The sequence below is a fragment of the Chiloscyllium plagiosum genome, chromosome 5, assembly GCF_004010195.1.
Source record: "Chiloscyllium plagiosum isolate BGI_BamShark_2017 chromosome 5, ASM401019v2, whole genome shotgun sequence".
Taxonomy (NCBI): domain Eukaryota; kingdom Metazoa; phylum Chordata; class Chondrichthyes; order Orectolobiformes; family Hemiscylliidae; genus Chiloscyllium; species Chiloscyllium plagiosum.
Window position 1 is genome coordinate 47,711,929 of NC_057714.1, and position 24,028 is coordinate 47,735,956.

The 24,028-nt window shown below is 39.6% G+C and overlaps 1 protein-coding gene across 18 annotated transcripts in view; it reads left to right on the plus strand.

Moving 5' to 3' along the window:
* LOC122549861 overlaps positions 1 to 24,028 on the plus strand; it is a 70,586-nt gene that overhangs the window by 20,678 nt on the left and 25,880 nt on the right. For 16 of the 18 annotated variants that reach the window (XR_006311684.1, XM_043690000.1, XM_043690008.1 and 13 more), the window contains 5 exons: positions 1,420 to 1,556; positions 10,264 to 10,386; positions 16,108 to 16,174; positions 17,298 to 17,387; positions 20,049 to 20,616. Coding sequence is in view for 17 of the 18 variants with exons in the window: in XM_043690000.1 (XP_043545935.1) it covers positions 1,420 to 1,556; positions 10,264 to 10,386; positions 16,108 to 16,174; positions 17,298 to 17,387; positions 20,049 to 20,616 (985 nt within the window). In the remaining variant the exon portion in view is untranslated. The remainder of the gene's footprint in view (positions 1 to 1,419; positions 1,557 to 10,263; positions 10,387 to 16,107; positions 16,175 to 17,297; positions 17,388 to 20,048; positions 20,617 to 24,028) is intronic. The other 2 variants (XM_043690006.1, XM_043690007.1) reach the window with 2 other exon arrangements.

Genomic DNA, 24,028 nt, shown 5'->3' on the forward strand with positions numbered 1-24,028 from the left:
CATTTGCCCCACCAACTTACAGTACTATACACTGGGGAGGCATTGGTCCAGTGTTATTATCGCTGGACTGCTAATCCAGATAATGTTCGAGAGACTCAGGTTTGAATGCTGCCACAGCAGATGGTGGAATTTGAATTCAATAAAAACCTGAAGTTAGGAGTAATAATAACCATGATACCATTGCCGATTGTTGGAAATACCCATCTAGTTCACTAATATCGTTTAGGGAAGGAAACTCCGATCCTCACCCGGCTGACCTACATATGACTCCAGATCCACAGCAATATAGTTGACTCTTAATTATTCTCTGGGCAATTAGAGATAGGCCAGTGATGCCCTCATCCCATGAATGAATTTTAAAAACAGTTAGCTTGGATTTTGCTTGAAGAATTCGTATACCTTTCTGTTTTACAATATTTCCTGCCTTCTTTGTCAGGTAAAGAGCCTCATTTTATTCTTCTCCTTTTCCCTCTCATTAGAATATGTGTAACCTAGAGAACCTCTTCCTTAAAGATCATCCGTTGTCCTGTTTTAGTTCTGTTAAACTTTTTAAATTTTCTAAATAAAAACAGAAAATGCTGGAAACATTCTGGTCAGAAAATATTGGCAGTGAGAAAAGGTGTCATTGTTTCAGATTGATGAGCCTTAGAACCTAGATTCCTTCTCATCTGATTCCAACAAAGAAGGTCTGCTATAAATTGTTTCTTGCTCTTCTTTGTTTCTAACCTAAATCACATGATACGAAAATCACTCTTACCCCAAGTGTCCCTCCTTGGATTCACAGCATTCACCTCATTCCCCAGTACTGTAGTCAGCAATGCATCTTTCCTTGTAGAACCAAGAAAATATTGGCCAAGGATGTTCTCCTAAACACATTTCAGAAATGCTTCCTCCTCTATTTTTCTCCTTTTTTGATTTAGCATTGTCCCAAATGATATCTTGATAATTAATTTCCTGCCAAATTATAGTTTTATGTCTCTCTCTGTCTTTTTGAAGATCTACAGAATACACCTAGTCAGATAATCAAACCTTTCTTCTCAATTTCACTGAAATGGACTCTACATCTCCCCCTTAAGGAATTCTCTCATTCGAGAACTGCAATATCTTTCATAATCCATATTATTTCCCGCTCTTCCATTTTTTTCCCTTCCCTGTAGCTTTCTGAACGTGTTATATTTGCAAATGTTAATCACATACTTCTCACGATTTTTAAGCCATGTTTCTGCTATTCGCCTCCTACCTCTTCTCCCCCCCCCCCCCCCCCCCCCCCCCCCCCCCCCCCATCCCACCCTGGGTTTCCTTCAGCAGTTGTGTTAACAATGAATAAGTTGTGTGTAAGATATGTCTTTCTCTTTGAAATGAAATGGTATTTGTATTTATGAATGCTTCATGAAATGTTGCTGTGATGTGTCTATTCAGGTCTCAATTATGTGATTGAATACCAGCGGGATGGGGGAAGAGACCCAATGTATGAATGCACACTATGTGACTTCACAGGTTACCTGCGCATATTTGTTTCACACCTTGGTGGTATCAAGCACAGAATGAATTACATGGTGAGTATATGAATAAATCTGAATGTCTTTTATGTGCTCTTTCTTGGGAGATGGGAGGAATTGACAAGAAATTAAATGAGCCAAAATACAAGGGAAACAAAAGGAGAGTAAGGGGTAAATTTACTTGAAAAGGGGATATAAATGATCAGGGAGTAACTAGCTATGGAGCAGGTGTGGACAAAGATTATTTAAAAGGAAATTACAAGACACAATTTAAAATTGCTTAACCATTGATACATGGTTGCAAACAATACCAAATACAACAAGGAAACGAGAGGCAATGTTAGCTTGCTAGGAACAAAATAAGGTGATTCATATTGAGCCTTGAGTACAAAAAATTAATACTGTGATTCATATTTTTAAAGCAGATAGGGAAATTTACGAATTGAAGATAGCTGTATTTGGACAAGAAAAGATTGATGTAACCATTAGAAAGATTAAAAATAATATACACATGGGTTGGGACAAAAGATGAAAACTGGTCACGCTAATGAGAGTTGTTTACAGATCATCTCATGGTAGAAGGAAGGTGGAGGAAGAAATATGAATTATTGAATTGCAGATGTGCATTTAAAAACAACACAGTGATCCTTGGTGATTTCAACTATTCTGAAATTAATTGGCCAGAAGAGGGCTAGAAATGAATGAAATTCCTAAAGTGAGCATTTAAAAGATGGGGAATTGGAACCAAGTTTTGCATCTTGGGAGAACTTCGCTATGGCTTACAGTTGGACACTAAATTCAGTTTCTAAACTGAGGAAAGTAGGTCATTGATAATCTTTGTTATTTCTGAAGTGCATCTCCCTAGACGATCTGTGCTTTAATTCCAAATTAATTTCAATTCTGCTGCCCTGTTATGGGAATATAAACACTGGTGGCAACTTGGTTGAGTGGTAGACTCAAAACTTCATTGAAGGTTGTGGATTTAGATTTTTTTCCAGGACTTGAGCACATGATCCCAGTCCAGATTAACTGGGGAGCCCAACAAAACTGGAGTCTGTCGAAATCGGGGAGAAGATCTTTTGTTGAAGTCGCATCAAACACAATGGAAAGTAATGGTTTTTGGTGGCCAATCATCTCAGCTCCAGGATATGGCAGCAGGGGTTTCTCAGGATATAGTGTACTAGGCCCAACCATTGTCAGTTGCTTAATCAATAACCTTGCATACACCACAAGGTTAGAAGTGGGTATTTTCACTGGTTGTACTGGGTTCAGTTCCATTTGTAGTTCCTCAATTACAAAAGCAGTTTGTGCTTTGTTACACCAACACCTGGAAGTATTCAGGATAAAGCTGTTAATTGCAAGTCATGTGTACACCACACAAACGTCAGGCAATCATCTTCAACAAGAGAGAACGAAGGATGTTCCTACGAGATTCAATGGCTTTACCATCGCTGAATCTGCACTGTCAACATCCTGAGGTTTACCATTAATCGCAAGGTAAATAAATACTATGGCTGCAAGAGCACGTCAGAGGCTGGGGAATTGCATAATGAGTAACTCGCTACCTGGCTTGTCAAAGCTTCTCCACCATCTCTAAAGCACAAGTCAGGATTATGATTAATATATTGTCCACTTGCATTCATAGAACATTACAGTGCAATAAAAGCCCTCAATGTTGTACCGATCTGTGGAACCAATCTGAAGTCCATCTAACCTATACTATTTCATTTTCATCCATATGTTTATCCAATGACCACTGAAATGCCCTTAAAGTTGGCGAGTCTACTATTGTTGCTGGCAGGGTGTTCCATGCCTCTACTACTTCTGAGTAAAGTAACTACCTCTGACATCTGTCCTATATTTATCACCCCTCAATTTAAAGCCATATCCCCTCGTGCTAGCCATCACCATCTGAGGAAAAAGGCTCTCACTGTCCACCCCATCTAACCCTCTGATTATCTTATATGTCTCTATTAAGTCGCCTTTCAACCTTCTTCTCTCCAACAAAAACAGCCTCAAATCCCTCAGGCTTTCCTCATAAGACCTTCCCTCCATACCAGGCAACATCCTAGTAAATCTTCTGTGAACCCTTTCCAAAGCTTCCACATCCTTCCTATAATGCAGTGACCAGAACTGTATGCAATACTCTAAATGCGGCAACACCAGAGTTTGTACAGCTGCAACATGACCTCATGGCTCCAAAACTCAGTCCCTCTACCAATAAAAGCTAACACACCGTATGCCTTCTTAACAACTCTGTGGCAACTTTCGTGGACCTGTGTGCGTGGACACAGAGATCTGTCTGCTCATCTGCACTACCAAGAATCTTACCATTAACCCAGTATTGTTTATTCCTGTTGCTCCTTCCAAAGTGAATCTCTTCACACTTTTCTGCATTAAACTCCGTTTGCCACCTCTCAGCCCAACTCTGCAGCTTACCTATGTCCCTCTGTAACCTGCAACATCCTTCAGCACTATCCACCACTCCACTGACCTTTGCATCATTTGTAAATTTACTAACCCATACTTCTACGCCCTCATCCAGGTCATTTATAAAAATGACAAACAGCGGTGGCCCCAAACCAGATCCTTGCGATACACCACTAGTAACTGAACTCCAAGATGACCATTTCCCATCAACCACTACTCTCTGTCCTCTTTCAGCTAACCAATTTCTGATCCGAACCGCTAAATCACCCTCAATCCAATGTTTCCATATTTTGTGCAATGATCTACCGTGGGTAGCCTTATTAGATATCTTACTGAAATCCATGTATACCACATCAATCGCTTTACCCTCATCCACCTGTTTGGTCATCTTCTCAAAGGACTCAATAAGGTTTGTGAGGCATAATCTACCCTTCACAAAACCGTGTGGACTATCTCTAATCAACGTATTCCTTTCTAGATGATTATAAATCCTATCTCTTATAACCTTTTCCAACAGTTTACCCACAACTGAAGTAAGGTTCACTGGTCTTTAATTACTAGGGTTGTCTCTACTCCCCTTCTTGAACAAGAGGACACCATTTGCTATCCTCCAGTCTTCTGGCACTATTCCTGTAGACAATGACAATGTGAAGATCAAAGCCAAAGGCTCTGCAATCTCCTCCCTGGCTTCCCAAAGAATCCTAGGATAAATCCCATCCGGCCTAGGGGATTTAACAATTTTCACACTTTCCAGAATTGCTAACACCTCCTCCTTGTGAACCTCAATCCCATCTAATAGCCTGTATCTCCGTATTCTCCTCGAAAACATTGTCTTTTTCCAGTGTGAATACTAACAAAAAATATTCATTTAACGCTACCCCTAAATCCTCGGACTCTTCGGAAGAACATCTAACTCCTGTCCTTGATTGACCCTAATCTTACTCTCGTTATACTTTTATTTCTGATATGCCTATAGAAAGCTTTAGGGTTTTCCTTGATCCCAAATGCCAACAACGTATCATGTCCTCTCCTGGCTCTTCTTAGCTCTCTCTTTAAGTCTTTCCTGGCTAACTTGTAACTCTCAAGTGCCCTAACTAAGCCTTCACATCTCATCCTAACAAAAGCCTTCTGCTTCCTTTTGACAAAAGATTCCACTTCTTTAGTTAGCCACAGCTCCCTTGCTTGACCACTTCCTCCTTGCCTGACAGGTACTTACTTACCAAGGGCACTCAGTAATTGTTTCTTGAATAAGCTCCACATTTGTATTGTGCCCATCCTATGCATCCTAAATCTTGCCTAATTGCATCATAATTGCCTTTCCATCAGCTATACCTCTTGCCTTGCGGTATATACCTATCCCTTTCCATTGCTAAAGTAAACATAACTGAATTGTGATCACTATCACCAAAGTGCTCACCTCCCTCCAAATCTAACACCTGGCCAGGTTCATTACCCAGTACCAAATCTAATGGGGCCTCGTCCCTTGTTGGTCTATCTATATACTGTGTCATGAAACTCTCCTGCACCTGTTGGACAAACACTGACCCATATAAAGTACTCGAACTATAGTATTTCCAGTCAGTATTTGGAAAGTTAAAGATCCCCCATAACAACTCCCTGTTACTCTTGCTCCTATCCAGAAAAATCTTTTGCTATCATATCCTCTACATCTCTGTAACTATTTGGAGGCCTCTAGAAGACTCCCAAGAGGGGGAAATTCTCCTGCATCTAAACACAACCATTTACTACCTCAGTATACAAGTCCTCAAACGTCCTTTCTGCCACCATAATACTGTCCTTGACTAACAATGCCACACCTCCCCCTCTTTTATCATCTTCTCTGTTCTTAGTGAAACATCTACAATCCCAGAGCCAGTAACAACCATTCCTATCCCTCCGCTACCATTTCTCCAAAATGGCCACAGCATTGAATTCCCAGGTACTAACCCATGCTGTAAGTTCACCCGCCTTATTCTGGATGGTCCTGGCATTAAAGTAGACATACTTCAACCCATCTTCCTGCTTGCCAGTGCACTGTTGCGACCATGAAACCTCATTTCTGACCTTACTACTCCCAACCTCCTGAACACTGGAACTACAATTTAGGTTCGTATCCCCCTGATGAATTAGTTTAAATCCTCCCAAAGAGTATTAGCAAATTCTCCCCCTCCCCCAGGACATTGATACCCCTCTGGTTCGGGTGTAAACCAACCTGTAAATCTTTCTCTCTCACTCTTTCTCTCTCACTCACTAGCATGGGTAACAAACCACGGATAGCAACTTTGTTTGTTGTAGACCTAAGTTTCCACCCTTGATTCTTGTATTTCTGCCTTAAATCCCCATCCCTTTTCCTACCTATGTGGTTCATGCCTATATGGACCACAACTTGGGGCTTCTCCCCCTCCCCCTCAAGGATCCCAAAATCACGATCCAATACATCACGGACCTGGGAGGCAGCACACCAAACATGGGTCTCTCCCGTTCCCGCAGCACCTCCATCGGAGTTCCCAAAGTGTAATTCTATGCTCCTCTCCCCCTTCCCTTCTGAGCAACAGGGACAGACTCTGTGCCAGAGACCTGTACCCCATGGCATACCCCTAGTAAGTTTCTCCCCACTCCATCCACTTCCAACAGTATCCAAAATGGTATCCTTGATATTAAGGAGAATGGTCACAGGGGATCCCTGCTCTGTCTGCCAGTTCCCTTTCCGTCCCCTGACTGTATCCATCTGCCTTTTTCTTGACTTCAGGTGTGACTACTCCCTCTCTGTAACTTCTCTCAATAACCCCCTCTGCCTTCCAAATGATCCGAGGTCCACCCAGCTCTAGCTCCAGTTCTCTAAAACGGTTTTCAAGGAGTTGGAGTTGGGTGCTCTTCCTGCAGATGAAGTCAGCAGGGACACCAATGGTGACCTTACCTCCCACATTCTGCAGGAGGAATATTCAATTGCTCTAACCTCCATTCCCACTATTCTAAATTCCCAAATAGACTATTGGAAAAAAAAGAATTAAAAACTAGTTACCTTAGCAATCTGGCTCACGGAACTCTTTTTTATCTCCCCAGCAGTCTCCTGTCGTCACTCCCGCTCTTCCTGCCGCTAAACAAACATGAGTGCAGCTCCAACAATACTTGATAACATTCAATACAATGTAGGCAACTTCACCTGTACATCTTATTTTTTCCAGCTGTTTTTTTTTACCATTTATGTGCTCTCTGTACCATCTATAAGAAGATTGCAATAATTTGAGATGGCTCCTTCACCACCATGTTACAAACCCATGACCTCATCACATGGATGAAGAAGGGCGGCAGATGCATGGAAGCTCAAACATCTACAAGTTTCCCTTCAAAACACACACCATCCTGATTTTGAACTATATCACTTTTTCTTCACTGCTCATCAAAATTCTAGAACTCCCTTCCTGATTGCACAGAGGGTATACCTGTGCCCACACAGAGTACAACAACACAAGACGGCAGCTTACCCACATTTTAGAGATGTTAGGAATAAGAAATAAATGCTGGCCAGGTCAGTGACTTTCTCCGCTCACAAATGCAAATTTTAAAAAATCTAATGCTGCATTGTTAGAGTGAATTTTTCAAATGATGCATTAAGGAACTACATAGCAGTTAATATAATGCAAAATTTAGTTATTTGGAGCACTCAGGAATGAAAAACTCTTATTAGAATCAAGTTCTTTCTCCATTTCTTTCCCATGATGACACTGCTTTTTGTTGGATCTTCACCAAAACTACTTATGTGGATTTTATGTTTGTGATACTATTTGATGGTGTGAATTCCATTGGCATAATGTCCTTGCCAAAGAAAAGGTGCACCTTTGTTGAATAGCCAACAGCCAGTTGGTCATGTCTCCCAAATGGAAAGCTCCTGACCTCTGTTGTGCACTCTGCTTGATTTATTGAAATTAGTCACTGGGCCAACATTCTCAGCTCCTGATAGTTTTGTAACATCTGCTAATGTTTTCAGGCTGGAAATGAATTTGGGTTGTTATTATCCTGCTGTTGTTTGAAGCTCAAATGTTTTAGGTGAGATCCCTAAAAGCTGTTGAAGAGGAAGGATGAAAGGAGAAAACAGAATAGGGTGCGGAGATGGAGATGATGTACAATTTTTGTGCTGGGTTCTCTGATAACCGGAAAATGATGTTGTGAAGACTTCAAGTTTAACCATTTCGATTCTAGCATGTTTGTGGACAAATGGATTTATTTTAAGTTCTGTGATGATAACTGGATTGGAATTTTTTTGAAAAGGCACATTGGAACTTGTCCTAACCAGGCATTTCTTGGAAACCATATGTATTCAACGATGTCTTTCGTGAATAGTGTTTTGAAGGCAGTTGAAGTTTTTTGTTTCAGTTGGGGAAGCCCGCTGAACAAAAATTGCTTGCTCTTTTGTTCTGTTTTTTTTTGTGAAACCTGATTGTCTTCTGGAAGACTTTGAGGTAGTGTGTTTCCTGAGCGAGCTGCATCTGCCAAGATCCCAGAGTCATGTGATCTGTGTGTGTCAGAACATCTAATTGACAGCCGTCTGAACACTGCACACCACATCCTTTCATTTCTCTTCAAAATCAAACCATTATGGGTCAATAATGCTTTTATTCCTCAGGGTAATTTGACAAGTTGGATATAAATTGACTTCGTAACAGGAGACAAAGTGTGCTGGTAGAAGACCACAGTGTGGCACTGTGGAACAGAGGTTGGCACTGCTGCTTCACAGCATCAGGAACCTCGGTTCAATTCCAGACTCAGGTGACTGTCTTTGTAGAGTTTAGACTCTTTCCTCGTGTCTGCATGGGTTTTCTCCCACTGTCCAAAGATGTGCAGGTTAGGTGGATTGGCCATACTAAAATGCTCCACAGTGTCCAGGGACAATCAAGGTAGGTGGATTTAGCCATGGTAAATCAGGGATATGGGGTAAGAGTGGCGGGTGGGGTGCTGTTTGGAGGATGAGTGCAGACACGATGGGCCAAATGACCCCTCTCTGCACTTTAGGGATTATAAGACTTTGTTTGTGTGACGAAAGACCAGGGTTCTGTGGTATACCACAGGGATCAGTGCTGCATCCCTTAGTGTTCGTGATGTGTATAAATGATGTGGATAAGAATGTTTTTTGAGGAGGGGGTGTGGGTTTGCAATAATTAAGTTTGAATATGACATGAAGCTTGATGGTGAGAAAGGTCATATTGACGGATAGGTCAGATGGGCTCATAAGTGGAATTTAACTCTGAGAAGCGTAAGATGATGCACTTGAAAGAAGTTACAAGGTAACGCAGTACTCAGTGAATTGCAGAATGCTAGGACTTTCTGAAGAACTGCAGTTCTGAGGAAGGATCACTGGACTTGAAACGTTAATTGTTTTCTCTTAACAGGTGCCAATAGATCTGCGTTTTTCCAGCAATTTCTGTTTTTGTTTCTGGTCTCCAGTGTACACAATCCTTTGTTTTATTTTGGAATTATGTTGGAACTGGACAGAACTTCGATTTGACAAGAGGTGGAGTACTATCTACTGGTCACTATAGGAAGGGTGCGATTGCACTGATGATGGTGCAGATGAGACTTGTGCAAATTTAGTGTAGTTTTGGTGATATAAACTCGATGAGCCATTATACTACATGATTCTATGACAGTGCAGAATTTTGCAAATTGACTTTTGGCATGCCGGTTCATAAAAAGCTGATTTGAGGTAGTAGGATGGAGCTCTGTTCTGTCATAAAGCAGTGCAATAGTGTAGGTGTGAGCACGACATTTTTCTGGTGAATAATTGTTGCAAGCGCGTTCTCAATTTGCCATGCAATGGAGTTATGGAACCCTCTGAACTTCATGGGTAGTTCCCTCCTTACCACATCACTGTTATTTTTATTTCTATGCTGCAAAATGTATCTTTTCATTTTCCAACATCTGTGATTAATAGTATTTTAACATGAATACTGTCACCAGCCTGAATTAATTGTTGCACTTAAGAAAATAAATTATTTCAAACAAACTAACACATAAATTTATAAGCAATAAATGTTGCAGACACTTGAAATCTGAAATAGAAGCAGAGAATGCAAATACTGCCTAATCCGATGATTTGTTTCAAACTGAGAGTAATGGAGTTAATATTTCATATTGACTCTTCATTTAAAACTGTGTAATGAAACATCATTATCCCTACACTGTTCAACTCTGTTTCTCTTTGCCGGCTGTTACCTGACCTGCTCAGTATTTCCAGGATTCTCTGCAGTTTATTTTGAAAACATTTCAATTGCATTCTATGCTAAGGGTAATTTTATCAGAATTAGACAACTTCCTTCAAGTTTCTTATTTTTTTTAGTCAAGAGAATATCCAGAGATGGTGAAGTGGGATGCAACTAAATTAAAGCAAGAGGAGTTAAGCCTTATTGTTAAAGAAAGAGCTGCTATTATTGAGAAATTGGAAGGAAGGAGGAGCATAAAGGTAAGTTACAACAGAACATTTCAATGGGAGAGGCATACTAACAGAATTTAACGTTTTTTTAAACTTAGTGCATTTGTTTAAACTTAGTGCAGTGTGTTTTTATTTAGTTTTAATTTTAAAATAAGTTTTTACTCATAAGTGATCAGGCAAAATTACATGAATGGATCTTTATTCAATCTGTCAATTGTGCTTCAGTGGATTTGATAATGATGTCACTGATTGGTAATTGTGGGACCCAGGTTAATGGTCTGGAAAAATTGATTCAAATTCCACAAAGTAGCTGATGGAATTTAAATAAACTGAATAAAAATCTGGAAAACAAAGCTAACTTAGTTATGGTGATCATCAATTGTCATTAAAACCCATCAGGCCTTTGTGTGGAACTGCAGAAAGTGGGGGAGATTCTAAACGAGTATTTTGCATCAGTATTTACTGTGGAAAAGCATATGGAAGATATGGAATGTAGGGAAATAGATGGTGACACCTTGAAAAATGTCCATATAATACAGGAGGAAGTGCTGGATGTCTTGAAATGGATAAAGGTGGATAAATCCCCAGGACCTGATCAGGTGTACACGAGAACTCTGTGGGAAGCTAGAGAAGTGATTGCTGGGCCTCTTGCTGAGATATTTGTATCATTGATAGTCACAGGTGAGGTGCCAGAAGACTGGAGGTTGGCTAACGTAGCACCAATGTTTAAGAAGGGTGAAAAGGACAAAGCACAGACCAGTGAGCCTGATGCCTGCGTTGTGCAAGTTGTTGGAGAGAATCCTGAGGGACAGGATGTACATGTATTTGGAAAGGAAAGGACTGATTAGAGATAGTCAACATGGCTTTGTGCGTGGGAAATCACCCCTCGCAAACTTAATTGAGTTTTTCGAAGGAGTAACAAAAAGGATTGATGAGGGCAGAGTGGTAGATGTGATCTATCTGGACTCAGTAAGGCATTCGACAAGATTCCCCGTGGGAGACTGGTTAGCAAAGTTAGATCTCACAGAATACAGGGAGAACAAGCCATTTGGATACAGAACTGGCTCAAAGATAGAAGACAGATGTGGTGGGGGAGGGTTGTTTTTCAGACTGGAGGTCTGTGACCAGTGAAGTGCCACAAGGATTTCTGCTGGGTCCTCTACTTTTCGTCATTTACATAAATGATTTGGATGCGAGCATAAGAGATACAGTTAGTAAGTTTGCAGATGACACCAAAGTTGGAGGTGTAGTGGACAAAGAAGAAGGTTGCCTCAGATTAAAACAGGATCTTGATCAGATGGGCCAATGGGCTGAGAAGTGGCAGATGGAGTTTAATTCAGATAAATGCGAGGTGCTGCATTTTGGGAAAGCAAATCTGAATGGGACTTATACACTTAATGGTAAGGTCCGAGGGAGTGTTGCTGAACAAAGAGACCTTGGAGTGCAGGTTCTTAGTTCCTTGAAAGTGGAGTTGCAGGTAGATAGGATAGTGAAGAAGGCGTTTGGTATGCTTTCCTTTATTGGTGAAAGTATTGAGTACAGGAGTTGCCAGGGTTGGAGAATCTGAGCCATAGGGAGAGGCTGAACAGATTGTGGCTGTTTTCCCTGGAGCATCGGAGGCTGAGGGGTGACTGTAGAGGTTTACAAAATTATGAGGGGCATGGATAGGATAAATAGCCAAAATCTTTTCCCTGTGGTGAGGGAGTCTAGAACTAGAAGGCATAGGTTTTGGGTGCGAGGGGAAGGATATAAGAGAGACCTCCGGAGCAACTTTTTCACACAGAGGGTGGTACATGTATGGAATGAGCTGCCAGAGGAAGTGGTGGAGGCTGGTACAATTGCAACATTTAAAAGGCGTTTGGATGGGTATATGAATAGGAAGGGTTTGGAGGGTTATGGGCCCATGTGCTGGCAGGTGGGACTAGATTGGGTTGGGATATCTGGTCGGCATGGACGGGTTGGACCGAAGGGTCTGTTTCCATGCTGTACATCTCGATGACTCTAATTTCTGTAATGTCTTTGAGGATAGGAACTCTGCCATAGTTATTGTGTCTGGATCATTGGACTCTACTTTTGCAGCAGTATGGTTGACTCTCAACTCCATCTTAATGAGAAAGTCACTTTATTTTAATAGCAGTTAGACTCCTAGAGATGTACAGCATGGAAGTAAACCCTTTGGTCCAACTCGCTCATGTTTACCAGATATCCCAATCTAATCTAGTTCCATTTGCCACCACTAGGTCCATATCCCTTTTAAACCCTTGCGATTCATCCAGATGCCTTTTAAATGCTATAATTGTACCAGCCTCCACTATTTCCTCCGGCAGCACGTTTCAAACACACACCACCCCCTGCGTGAAAATGTTGCCCCTTAAGTCCCTTTTATATCTTTACCCTCTCACCCTAAACCTATGCCCTCTAGTTCTGGACTTCCCCACCTGAGGGAAAAGACCTGATCTATTTTTCCTATCCATGTCCCTCATAATGTCATAAACGTTTATAAGGTCAATCCTCAGCCTCTGACTCTCCAGGGAAAATAGCCCCAGCTTATTCAGCCCCTTCCCTTAGCTCAAATGCTCCAACCCTGGCAACATCCTTGTAAATCTTTTCTGAACCCTTTCAAGTTTCACAACATCCTTCTGATAGGAAGGAGACCAGAATTGCCCACAATATTCCAACATTGGCCTAACCAATGTCCTGTACAACCGCAACATGATCTCCCAACTCCTGTACTGATCGAGTAGACTTGAAGGGCCAAGTGGCCTACTCGTGCTCCATGTTTGTAAAGTTCTGTCATTATATAGAAGTGCCAGTTTGGAAGGCTCAAGTCTGCCATCAATTGCCTGATACAGTTGCAAAAAAGTACAAAGAGCTTGGCATTTTCCAGGGCACTAGATTGTTGCATCTTCATTGACATTCTACTCAAAATGGAACTTCTCCACTTGCGCACTTTGGCTGTAATAACTCACTCTGTTTACTTTGGTAGCACCTTCTCCCTTGAGCAGAACAAGAGTTACATTATCATGGAAGCATTTACTCAAGTTACCAGTCTACTCCATATCTGAATTACATTTCTGTATTCCCTACCCAACAGATCATCTTACTATCACATGGTACTACTACCCCAAGACTGGCATAGAAAATAGCAGCCTTCGCCATCTTCTAAGAAGAGCCAGGGCAAAATAAATAAAATCTTGCCAGTGCAAAAAGCAACCCTTTCAAGAACCAATGAAAAAGATTGCAGGAATACAGTGTTTACAAAACATCAGATGTAATCAGGTTTGTGTGTATTCTGGAACAACCAAGATTATGATTCAAAACAGAATAAAACCAGATGACACACCTTCATTGCTATTTCAAAAGAATTTGTACCAAGACATTTGCAATCTATTTTTCCCACTTCACTTGGAGGTTAAAAACATACCAGGGGCCAGTCAAACAGATGTTTGAAAAGTTCAACTATCATCTAACATTGGCCTGCAAAGTCTGAGAGTTTAGAGGAAAAAAAAATACAATTTTCATGCACTTAGCAAAAGCATACCTGTTCCAGTAAGTTGCCAAAAGGAAATGAAGAGTACTTGAACATACCGATTTTTGTTCTTTTACATCTAACCAGTAATGCATAAGGACCTGTTCAAAACATTTGCTCATGGCAAATAGGTATCATTGGCTACAGCAGCATTTGCTGCACACTCTGAATTACTCCTTAATCTGAATGGTTTGGAAGGACCTTTTCAGAGGGCAATTGACAGTCAACCAACCTTTGGGTCTGGAGTTACATGTAGACCAGTTCAGGCAAGGATGGCAGATTCCCTTCCCTAAAGGGCATTAATGACTTAAATAGGCTTTTACAATATTCAACAATGGTTACCTGGTCGCCATTAGGCTAGCTTTAAATTCCAGACTTTTGCTGACTTCAAATTTTTGCCATTTTCCATGATGGAGTTTGAACCCATATTCCCAAAGCATTAGCCTTGGTTTCTGGATTCGAGTCCAGCAACAATATCACCATGTCACCATCTCTCCCTTATTGTTGCATGAAAGATTAGGATTCAAGCCTTAACAAAGTGGCATTTTTGATTCATAGGAACTAGACTTTCAGTTGGAAACAAAGCTGACCTTGCTGGTGATACCTGTATTCTGTTAAATAGCAAAAAATAAATCTCCTGAATGGTGCAGTTTTTGGTTGCATTATTTATGATCTATTTGATTAAAAATGTGTTTCGTAAATTGTGGTCCCAAACTAAACAAGTCTAAATTTTTACTCCTTCTCTACTACTTGCAGAATTCTGAATTTAATCTGAAAATTGTTGCAAATAGATCACCACATTTTGATTAATTCAGTATGCACCAGATTGCTAGTAGGTCAGAACTAAGTTTTCCATATTCTGTGGGGACTTCTGAGGCCATTGAGGATGGGAAAAGTCAGGATGTGATTAGCATTTGCAGGACCTTCAACCAGTTGCGCAGCTTAGAGAGAATGTTGGTTCAGAGTAGGTCGTTTCTAGACATACGAACATTAATTCTTTAATTTTAATTGTATTGAACAACTGTATGTGAAAATAGATTTTCTAACACTACCATCTCTTTCAAAAGCACATTTTAATTGAGTTATGTATTCATGCTTTCTTTTTACTGTCTGTTGTCTGTGGCCTTGTAATTTAAGGAATTCTCTTTTTGGAGCAAATCTTTCTTACTGTGTCAGTTTCAAGCCACCAGCTAAATATTGTAAGATGCATTGTGAAGGCAATGGAGTAATTTTTAAACTTGTGTAGTTGGTGAGTGAATTGAATGACCGAGTATAAAAGGCTGCTTTCCTGTAAGCCTTTATTCAGAGACCTAAAATTTAAATTCAGTCATGTGCAGACTTTATTTTTCAGTTTGGGGGTTTGTTATGTAATATGAATTAAGTTTTCCCCAGCATCTTAGTTTTGTTTTGTTCCAGCCTACTCACGTGCTCCTCACTTGACTTTCCTGAGCTTGTTCATTTGTGCAACATTATATTTGCCTCAAGAATCTATGACCTCACAGACTATAGTCTCAGCAGATCATAGGATAGTTCTCTCCATATAATTTGGTGGTTTTAATCTGAAGGTCACCACACCTCAGGTGAGGAGAGTGATTGAGAAGGGGAGCCCTTTATTGTACCCTCAGCTGGTATGGAAATTGAATCCATGCTGTTTTACACTCTGCGTTGCAAACCAGCCATCCAATTAATTGAACTGACTGACCTCCTGGTTTAATGGACTGTATTATTCAAATAATTAGCTTGCTTCATGTCCACTATTTGTCAAAGTGATCCCATAACTACATTTTTGAAATGCAGAGTTGCTAGATATTAGAACATTTGTTTTAGTGGACAAGTTAACACCACAGGATTATTGTGCATTGTAAGCATTCTTACTCTTTGTCTTTTATTTTTCTGAGTTATTTACAGAGCAATAGAAATATTTTTAATTAGTAATGACAAACTAAATGATCAGTCTGTTTTTATTAAACAAATGTAATTCTGAAGCAGTTCTGAAATGCATATTTCAATATTTTCAGTATAGGGCAATATTTGAGTTTTAATACGTTAGAAACTAAGTGCTGCTACAATATGATCAATAATGGCATTTTCCAATAATTGTTGGAAAACAAATTTCATCAGCTAGTTTTCTTAGTTGCAGCACATGGAAACTATACATAATGAAAATAAAATATGCAATGGGTTGTTTGTTTTGTGATACCTATTAATATTATGAATTATAGGTGATCAGAGGACAGGATCCACCCAGCACGATTAGCGTAGTTAAAAGGGTTCCACTTCCAAGCAATGGTATGTATGCATTATCATCATTTATATTCCAAATTTAAATTTAACAGCTGGTAAAACATTTAAAGTATATCTTCACCGGTAATTTGATGAATTCTGTGGGATGCTCCAGTAAGTATCCCGTAAGAATTTGAATAGATGCTTTAGTGAACTAAAACCATTTGTCTTTGAATTGAATCTGAATTTTCCAATGGATATAATGTGTGCTTTTTCTTTTATGGTAAACAAAAGCTTGCATTTGTAACAAATAGTCACAGAGCAGTGCCTACTTCTAGGAATCTGCTGCACACTCCATTCCAGTTCTGTCACAATGAAGTGATTAATTTGTTGCTTCAAATTATTATGGACTAGGTCAGACCACTCCAAACATTCTTGAGTAGGCTGTCCAGACCATAACTTTGCAAAATAATTTTACTTTACCGTTTAATTCATTCTTTAATCATCTCTTCGGATTAAAAAGAACCTAGAATAACAGAACAAATGAAATATCTTTGGTTGGAACTTGTTTTCATATTTATGTAGGAATTGATTTCACAGTTTTGTCATCGTTTACAAATGCAAACTAGTTGTGCTTCAATATTTAAATGATCTGAATGTAAGTCGTGTTACCTTATTCATACATCAAAGCACAAAGAAAATTAACAGCCCAGGAGCAGGCCCTGCAGCCCTCCAAGCCTGAACCAATCCAAATCTACTGTCTAAACCTGTCACCCAATTCCTAAGCATTTGTATCCCTCTGCTCCCCACTTATTCATGCATTTGTCCAGACTCATCTTAAATGAATCTACTGTGCCTGCCTCTACCACCTCTGCTGGCAACGAGTTCCAGACACCCACCACCCTCTGTGTAAAGTACTTGCTGCGTGTATCCCCCTTCAACTTTTTACCTCTCACCTTGAAAGCGTGACCTCTTGTTATTGAATGTTTTACCTTACCATTGTTTTCCTCAGCTATATACTGCAACTGAACAAATTTGTCAGTAGCATGTAATTATTTCTTGCAACATCAACCAATTTGGTTTTCTCTTCCTTCTGTGAAATTAAAAATAAGTATCCTTCAGATTTCTCTTCCAGCTGGCTAGAATGCAACTCCTCAAAAGTCTATGTATTCACAAATTAACTCCACAGATGTTAGAATGAATCAAGGTGGAAGCCTTCAAGAGGGAATGAATTCACAAAGCTATGCACAGCGTTCATACCAGGAATATGGATCCAAAGGTATATTTTATGCAAACACTGAGCTTCAATCTGAAATCATGAACTGGAGGTATACAAATGATGATGGGGCTTGGTTGGGGAAGGTGAAGCAAAGATTATTTTCTTTTCTTCTGGATATAATATCAAGAAATTGTGGCTCATGCAAGGTTTGATGTCAGATCAGCAAACAGGTCTGTGCAGATGTTGATGCTGCACTGGTCACCTCCTATTTTATGTCAGTTTACCCATTACCATTTTCTTCTGTTTCTTTTCCTTACATATGCATGACAATGAAGAATAGGATCTCAAGGTGATTTCCAATGAATTTCCCATTCATTGCTTAGTTTGAAGTTGTGGCTCATTTAGCATATAGTCTTTGTGTAGGTGCAACAAGTAGACCAGCAGAATCAATTCAGCCTAGATCTGGGCGTTCACAAGCAGTTATCCTTGTGTCAGCAAGTTTTAGAAGTCTTATACTCAAATTCCAATATTTCTCGAGAAAGTAATGGCCTCGTGTTCTTATCACTGGAATATTAATCGGAGACCTAGGTAATGGTCTGAGGACCCGGGTTCAAATTCTACGACAGCAGATGGTGGAATTTGAATTCAATAAAAATCTGAAATTTGGAGTCTAATGATGACCATGAAACACTTGCCGAATGTCAGAAAAACCTACCTGGTTCACTCATGTCCTTGAAGGAAGTGAACTGTCGTCCTTACATTGACTGGTCTATGTGTGACTCCAGACCCATAGCAATGTGATGGACTCTTAACTGCCCTCTGGGCAATTAGAGATGAGCAATAAGTGCTGGCCTCGCCAATGACTCTGTCATCCTGTGAATTAATAAAAAAAAACTTAGGTCAGTTGAAATTTAAACATTAAGACAACAAACGACAATCTCCTTAGTAACTCAGGAAATTTTACTTAAGATTTCAATAATATCTGTAGGATAACATCAAACTTCCTCACACGACATTAGTCCCTGACGGTTGTTCCTGTGCAAGCCGCAACCCATGTTGTGATCAATTACATCTGGCCAAGGGTAGACCAAGCTTATTGCTAATTGGGTAAAGGGTCACATGATACCCTCTAATTGGCTCTTAAAAGTGATGGGCATTGATGTCACCTCCCACTATCTCTTGGTTGGGTCTTTCAGTTGTCAGCTATCCACAGGTCCCACTTCTTCATTTGTTACTGTCATTTTACTATGAGGATATTCAACATATTCTTTGCCTGTTTTTTTTAAAAAAAAGGAGCCATATGCAGTCAATACCCAAAGACTGATATCCTTAAACGCACATCTCAGTTCTTGCTTATTTGAAATTCCATTCAATCAGACAATTAGTTATTGCTAACCACTTAATTTCACTGTGTTTGAATGTTTGTTATCAGTTTGTTATCCTTTATACCTTAAAGGCAAATAATACAGAAGATATTAAAGTCTAAACTTAAACTCTTTGTTACAAGTTAACTTGAATATTCATTGCATCTACATAAGTTGAAACACTAGTGTAAGATCTCAGCTGTGATTTATGATACCTTGATAAGGGCTAACAATTTGAGAGTATACTATCTCTGTCTTATTCAACCTTGGAAGTCTGGATTGCAAAGTAAACAGATCTTTCTCAGTCTTAGAGCTGTAACTCTTGAAAGTTAGGTTATGTTTGTAATGCCATGGTACAATATTTTGACACTAGATATTACTGTACTAACCACTGAAATGGATATAATTAAGCAGAATAATAACTGATCAATGATATACTTTGGTGAGAGAGGAAAGAATTAAAAGGGACCTAAGGTGCAACATTTTCATGCAGAAGTTGGTGCATGTATAGAATGAACTGCCATAGGAAGCGGTGGAGGCTGATAAGAATTACAGCATTTAAAAGGCATCTGGATAGGTTCGTGAATTTGAAGGGTTTGAAAGGATGTGACCAAATGCTGACAAATGGGTCTAGATTAATTTAGGACATCTGATTGGCTTGAATGATTTGGACTGTTTCTGTGCAGTACAGCTAATTAACTTTGACTCTATGTGATTATAACTAATCACAAAATTAGTTTCCCTACTGCTACATACCTTACAACAAAAGGGAATCTGAAGTTGAAAGAATGAAACTAGAAATTTAATGCATGCACAGAAAACAGTAATCATATTACATCTGAAAAGAAACCATACTAAAGTTACCTTAAGATGGCATTTTCCTGAATATGCTTTTTGTTTAACAATGAATAGCAATTTCTAATGTGTATGTTCTGAACATCAGAGTTTGATATATTTGTTCTGAATTCTTTGACACAACAATTGCTGTCCACTGTATTTAACTGTATTGCACAGAGTTAAGTTGAAAAAAGATACATTTTATCAAACCTTTTTGTCTAATACACGTTAGGACAATTTGCAAAACATACCCGAAAACCTGGCTGTCAGTCATCATTAGCTGTTGCATTCTCCATTACAGCACTCCTTACAATCAGAGTGTCTGCCCGTCAATTAGCACTCTTCTCAAACAATATAAATATATTCACTGTAGTTGGGTGTTTCTTGTGAATTGCCCTGTTTGCCAGCCAAAAATGTGTCATTTTCAGCAGTACTTAAGTTCTGTATTATCAGGTGACTATACAAAGTTTTCACTTTTGTTCATATTTAGTTAAGCAACTTGTTTTTCCTATCTGGTCAGGATGGCAGCAAGAATGGGAGAGAAATCCCTTGCAAGTGGAGCAAGATTTGATGGAAGACATAGTGTACGCAAGAGAACAATCACTGACAAACAAGATGATGTATTCAGTTCCAAGACATGACGAAGGACAATATAGAACTGAAGTTCAATCCTCTGATATGTATTCTGACTGGAGAAGAGATGATAAAGATTTTTATGAAGAGAGTATTGGCGTTATGGACCGATATGCAGATCTAAGGAAAGATAACAAATCGCAATATCAAGAAAATGTTTCAAGTGGATATACGGATTTGAAAAGAGAGAGAGAACAATATGTCGAGACCAGTACTGGTTATGATCAATACTCTGATCAGCGAAGGGGGCCATATGGAGATCATGTACACGAATCAGCTGATTGGAGAAATGTCTACCACAAGGAACATGAAAGTGATATCAGGAGTTCAGATAGGTATTCAAATATAAGAAAAGATTATCAGCTGAGCTACATGGATGACGGTAGAGGTGCAGACTGGAAAAGGGATGACAGAAAACAATATGAAGATGAATACAGAGAAAGAGAACAAACTGGGTTGGTTTTTTAAATCAGAAATATTTTCTTTTGCAAAAACAAGCGTATGAGCTGGATTGAGTGTAGCACTGTCGATTTAAAGATTGTGTCCTTTTCATTTGTCAGCAATTTCTAAGATTTGTGCATTAATTGAGTTAGCTTGACAATACAGAGGCAATTGAATTATTTAAATCTTGCCATTCACAAATTACAAGTATGAAATGATCCCTTTATGATTTTAAAAAAAGGGAAGAGTTGCCTACTTAATCCCATCTATCCCTGATAACCTTTGATTCCCATGCCTAGTAAGAATCTCTCCACCTCTGCTTTAACGACCCCAACCCTACAACATTTCAAATTTTTTTTATCAACAAAGTTATATCAAAGGAGCTATCTATGGAGCTTTGAGAAATTTCTGCAGTGCATCTTGGAGATGGTATGCATCGCTGACACTCAACATCAATAGTGGAGGGAGTTGACTGCTTTTTTAATAGTTGGTATCAAATTTTGAGAGTGCTTGGAGCTGCACCCATCCAGACAAATCACACTTCTGACCTGTGCCTTGTAGATGTTTGACAAGCTTTGGGGATTCAGAAGGTGAGTTACTCACTGTAGGATTCCAAGCCTGTGACGTTTTCTTGTAGTCACTATATTTATATGGCTAGTCCAATTCAGTTTCTGGTCAATGATAACCCCCAAATGTTGATAGTGGGAAATTCCTTACTAGTAATGCCATTGAATGTCATGGGGAGATGATGAGATGGTCTCTTATTGAAGGTAGTCATTGCCTGATGTTTTTGTGGCATGAATGTTATTTGCCACTTGACAACCCAAGCTTGGATATTGTCAAAGCCTTGCTTCATTATCTGATGAGTCATGAATGATGTTGAACATTGTGTAATCATCAGTGAACATCCCCAATTCTGACCTTTATGATAAAGGGAAGGTGACTGATGAGGCAGGGTGAAGATGGTTGGGCCTAGCACACTAATCTGAGGAACCCCTGGAGCGATGTCCTAGAGCTACAACAATCATAACCATATTGTAGAGGAAAATATCAACGAGGAGTCTTGAGTTCTGTATTCAGCAATACAAACAACCTGTATTCAGATCTCTTAACCACACGCGGGAGAGACCAGAGACTACTCTGAATCTGGCTTTCACTTGGGGCTTATTTACAGCTCAGATAAGAGGAGAGGTCAATGACACTCTAACTTTCCTCAGCTGAATTCAACATTTTTACACTTTTCGAGTTACAATAATATGCAACATTGATGCCAATGGTAGCCATATCCACACATCCAATCCAGCAAACACATCATCAATGGAAAACTCTATGTACAGCCCTAAGTCTTCCGATAATCTCATGATGTCTACCAGATACCTCCATTATCTGTCGTTGCGATACCTTACAATACTTCTGACAGTTATACTCCTTCCCAAGTATTTACCAGCTATACTGCATTATTTGCCAATAGTCTAAGTATTTGTTTATCACTAAGAACGCTTCCAAATTCTCTATGAATTTTAGCACAGAAAATTAGGAAGGATATTAATTTGTACCAATTGTTGTAAAGTCTTTAAAATCAACTCTAATATAAAGTGACTACAATCCTTTGTCACAGCTGACGAATTGAGAACAAGCCCTCTCTCACTTCAGCCTGAGAGATCAAACAAACAATTCTTCTGACCTTGCAGTTGCAATTACAACTCTCACTATTCTTATATTGTAAGTAAGTTTTCGACCAGAGTTTAGACCTTGAATGAATGATTAGATGAGATGATCAGATTAGATTCCCTAAGTATGAAATAGGCCCTTTGGCCCAACAAGTCCACACCGCCCTCCGAAGAATAACCCACCCCAACCCTATATTTACCTCTGCCTAATGCACCTAACACTACGGACAATTTAGCATGGCCAATTCACCTGATGTGCACATCTTTTGGATTGTGGGGGGAAACCGGAGTACCTGTAGGAAACCCACACAGACACGTGGAGAATGTGCAAACTCAAAACAGACAACTGCCCAAGGCTGGAATTGAACCCACGTCCCTGGTGCTGTGAGGCAGCAGTGCTAACCACTGAGCCACCGTGCCAAATCTTTGACTATTTCTACTCAACATTTTCCCTTACTAATTTTCTTAATTCAAATTCCACTGAGGCTAAAATTCAATCACTTTAAAACTTTACCTAGCCATTAAATGAAACTTGTTTAGATTCCAGAAATAACTTTGGGACATAACCACATCTTCAGTTTGTATGTTGTAACCTGTGCTTGTCACTCTTCCCTTGTTCTTTGGATGTAAGAATTTGTTCAATTTATCCACACCTGCACTTAAGCTTCAATTCTTAATCTCCCTCCAGTCCTGAACTCCCTTTTCACGACCTTCTTGTGCCCACTTCCTGTGCTGGTGGTCTTTTAGAGGTTGTGTTTACATCATTTATTGCTTAATCTTCCTAATGATGCCCTTAGCTTCTTTTACTGTCTACAGACACTTGTTCAAGGAATTCAACTAATCCTTTCACTCTAATTTTTTGGTTGCATTTCTAACTTAGAATTATCTAAAAAGTTCAGAATACTGCAGGATCAGACTTTTCCTTCTGCTTTTTGCTAAATAACAAACTTGAGACCTTGGCTTAACTAGGCCTTTCAAAAATGCCCTTTATTAAAATGCATATGTGTTTAGAACTGTTTGTTTGCAGAAACTCAAGTAAGTTACCTAATGTTTCCTCTCACCACAACCCTTTCATGATCTCCATGGGACCTTACATTATTTTATCCAGTATCTCTTTATGGAGACCACCAGTCTGGCTGTGAACATCTATATTTAGCTGCCAACCCCTTTTGGCAATCCTGTGTCAGTTAAAAAGCCCCAGGCAGCCATCTTGTCAACTTTAGTCATAGCGCAACAATACCATCATCCTTTGTGCCATGTGTGACTCCATCCAGCAGAGTTTGCTCCCACTAATTCCCTTAGGCTTTTTGATGCCAGATGTGGTCAGATACAACCTTGATATCAAGGTCAGTCGCTGTCACCTCACCTCGAGAGTTCTGCTTCTTTCTTCATACTTGAACCAAGTGTTTAAGATATCAGGAACTCAGTGGCCCTCACGGAATTCAAACTAAGTATCAGTGAGCAGGTTATCGCTGAGGCACTGCTTGATAGCACTATTGATGACACCTTCCATCACTCTAATGTTGTTGGAGAGATGACTGATGGGTAATAATTATCCACTTGACACTTCTGGATGAAGGTGGCTGTGATTGCTTCAGCCTGACATTTTCCACTGATGTTTAGGGCTCCCCCATCTTTCACCTAACCCACTGTTTGTGGAATCATCTTTGTTTCCACTAGGACTATGATCATTTTTACCAATTCTATCATGGACAGATTCAGTAGTTGGATGGATGAGGTGACACGTATTTATTCC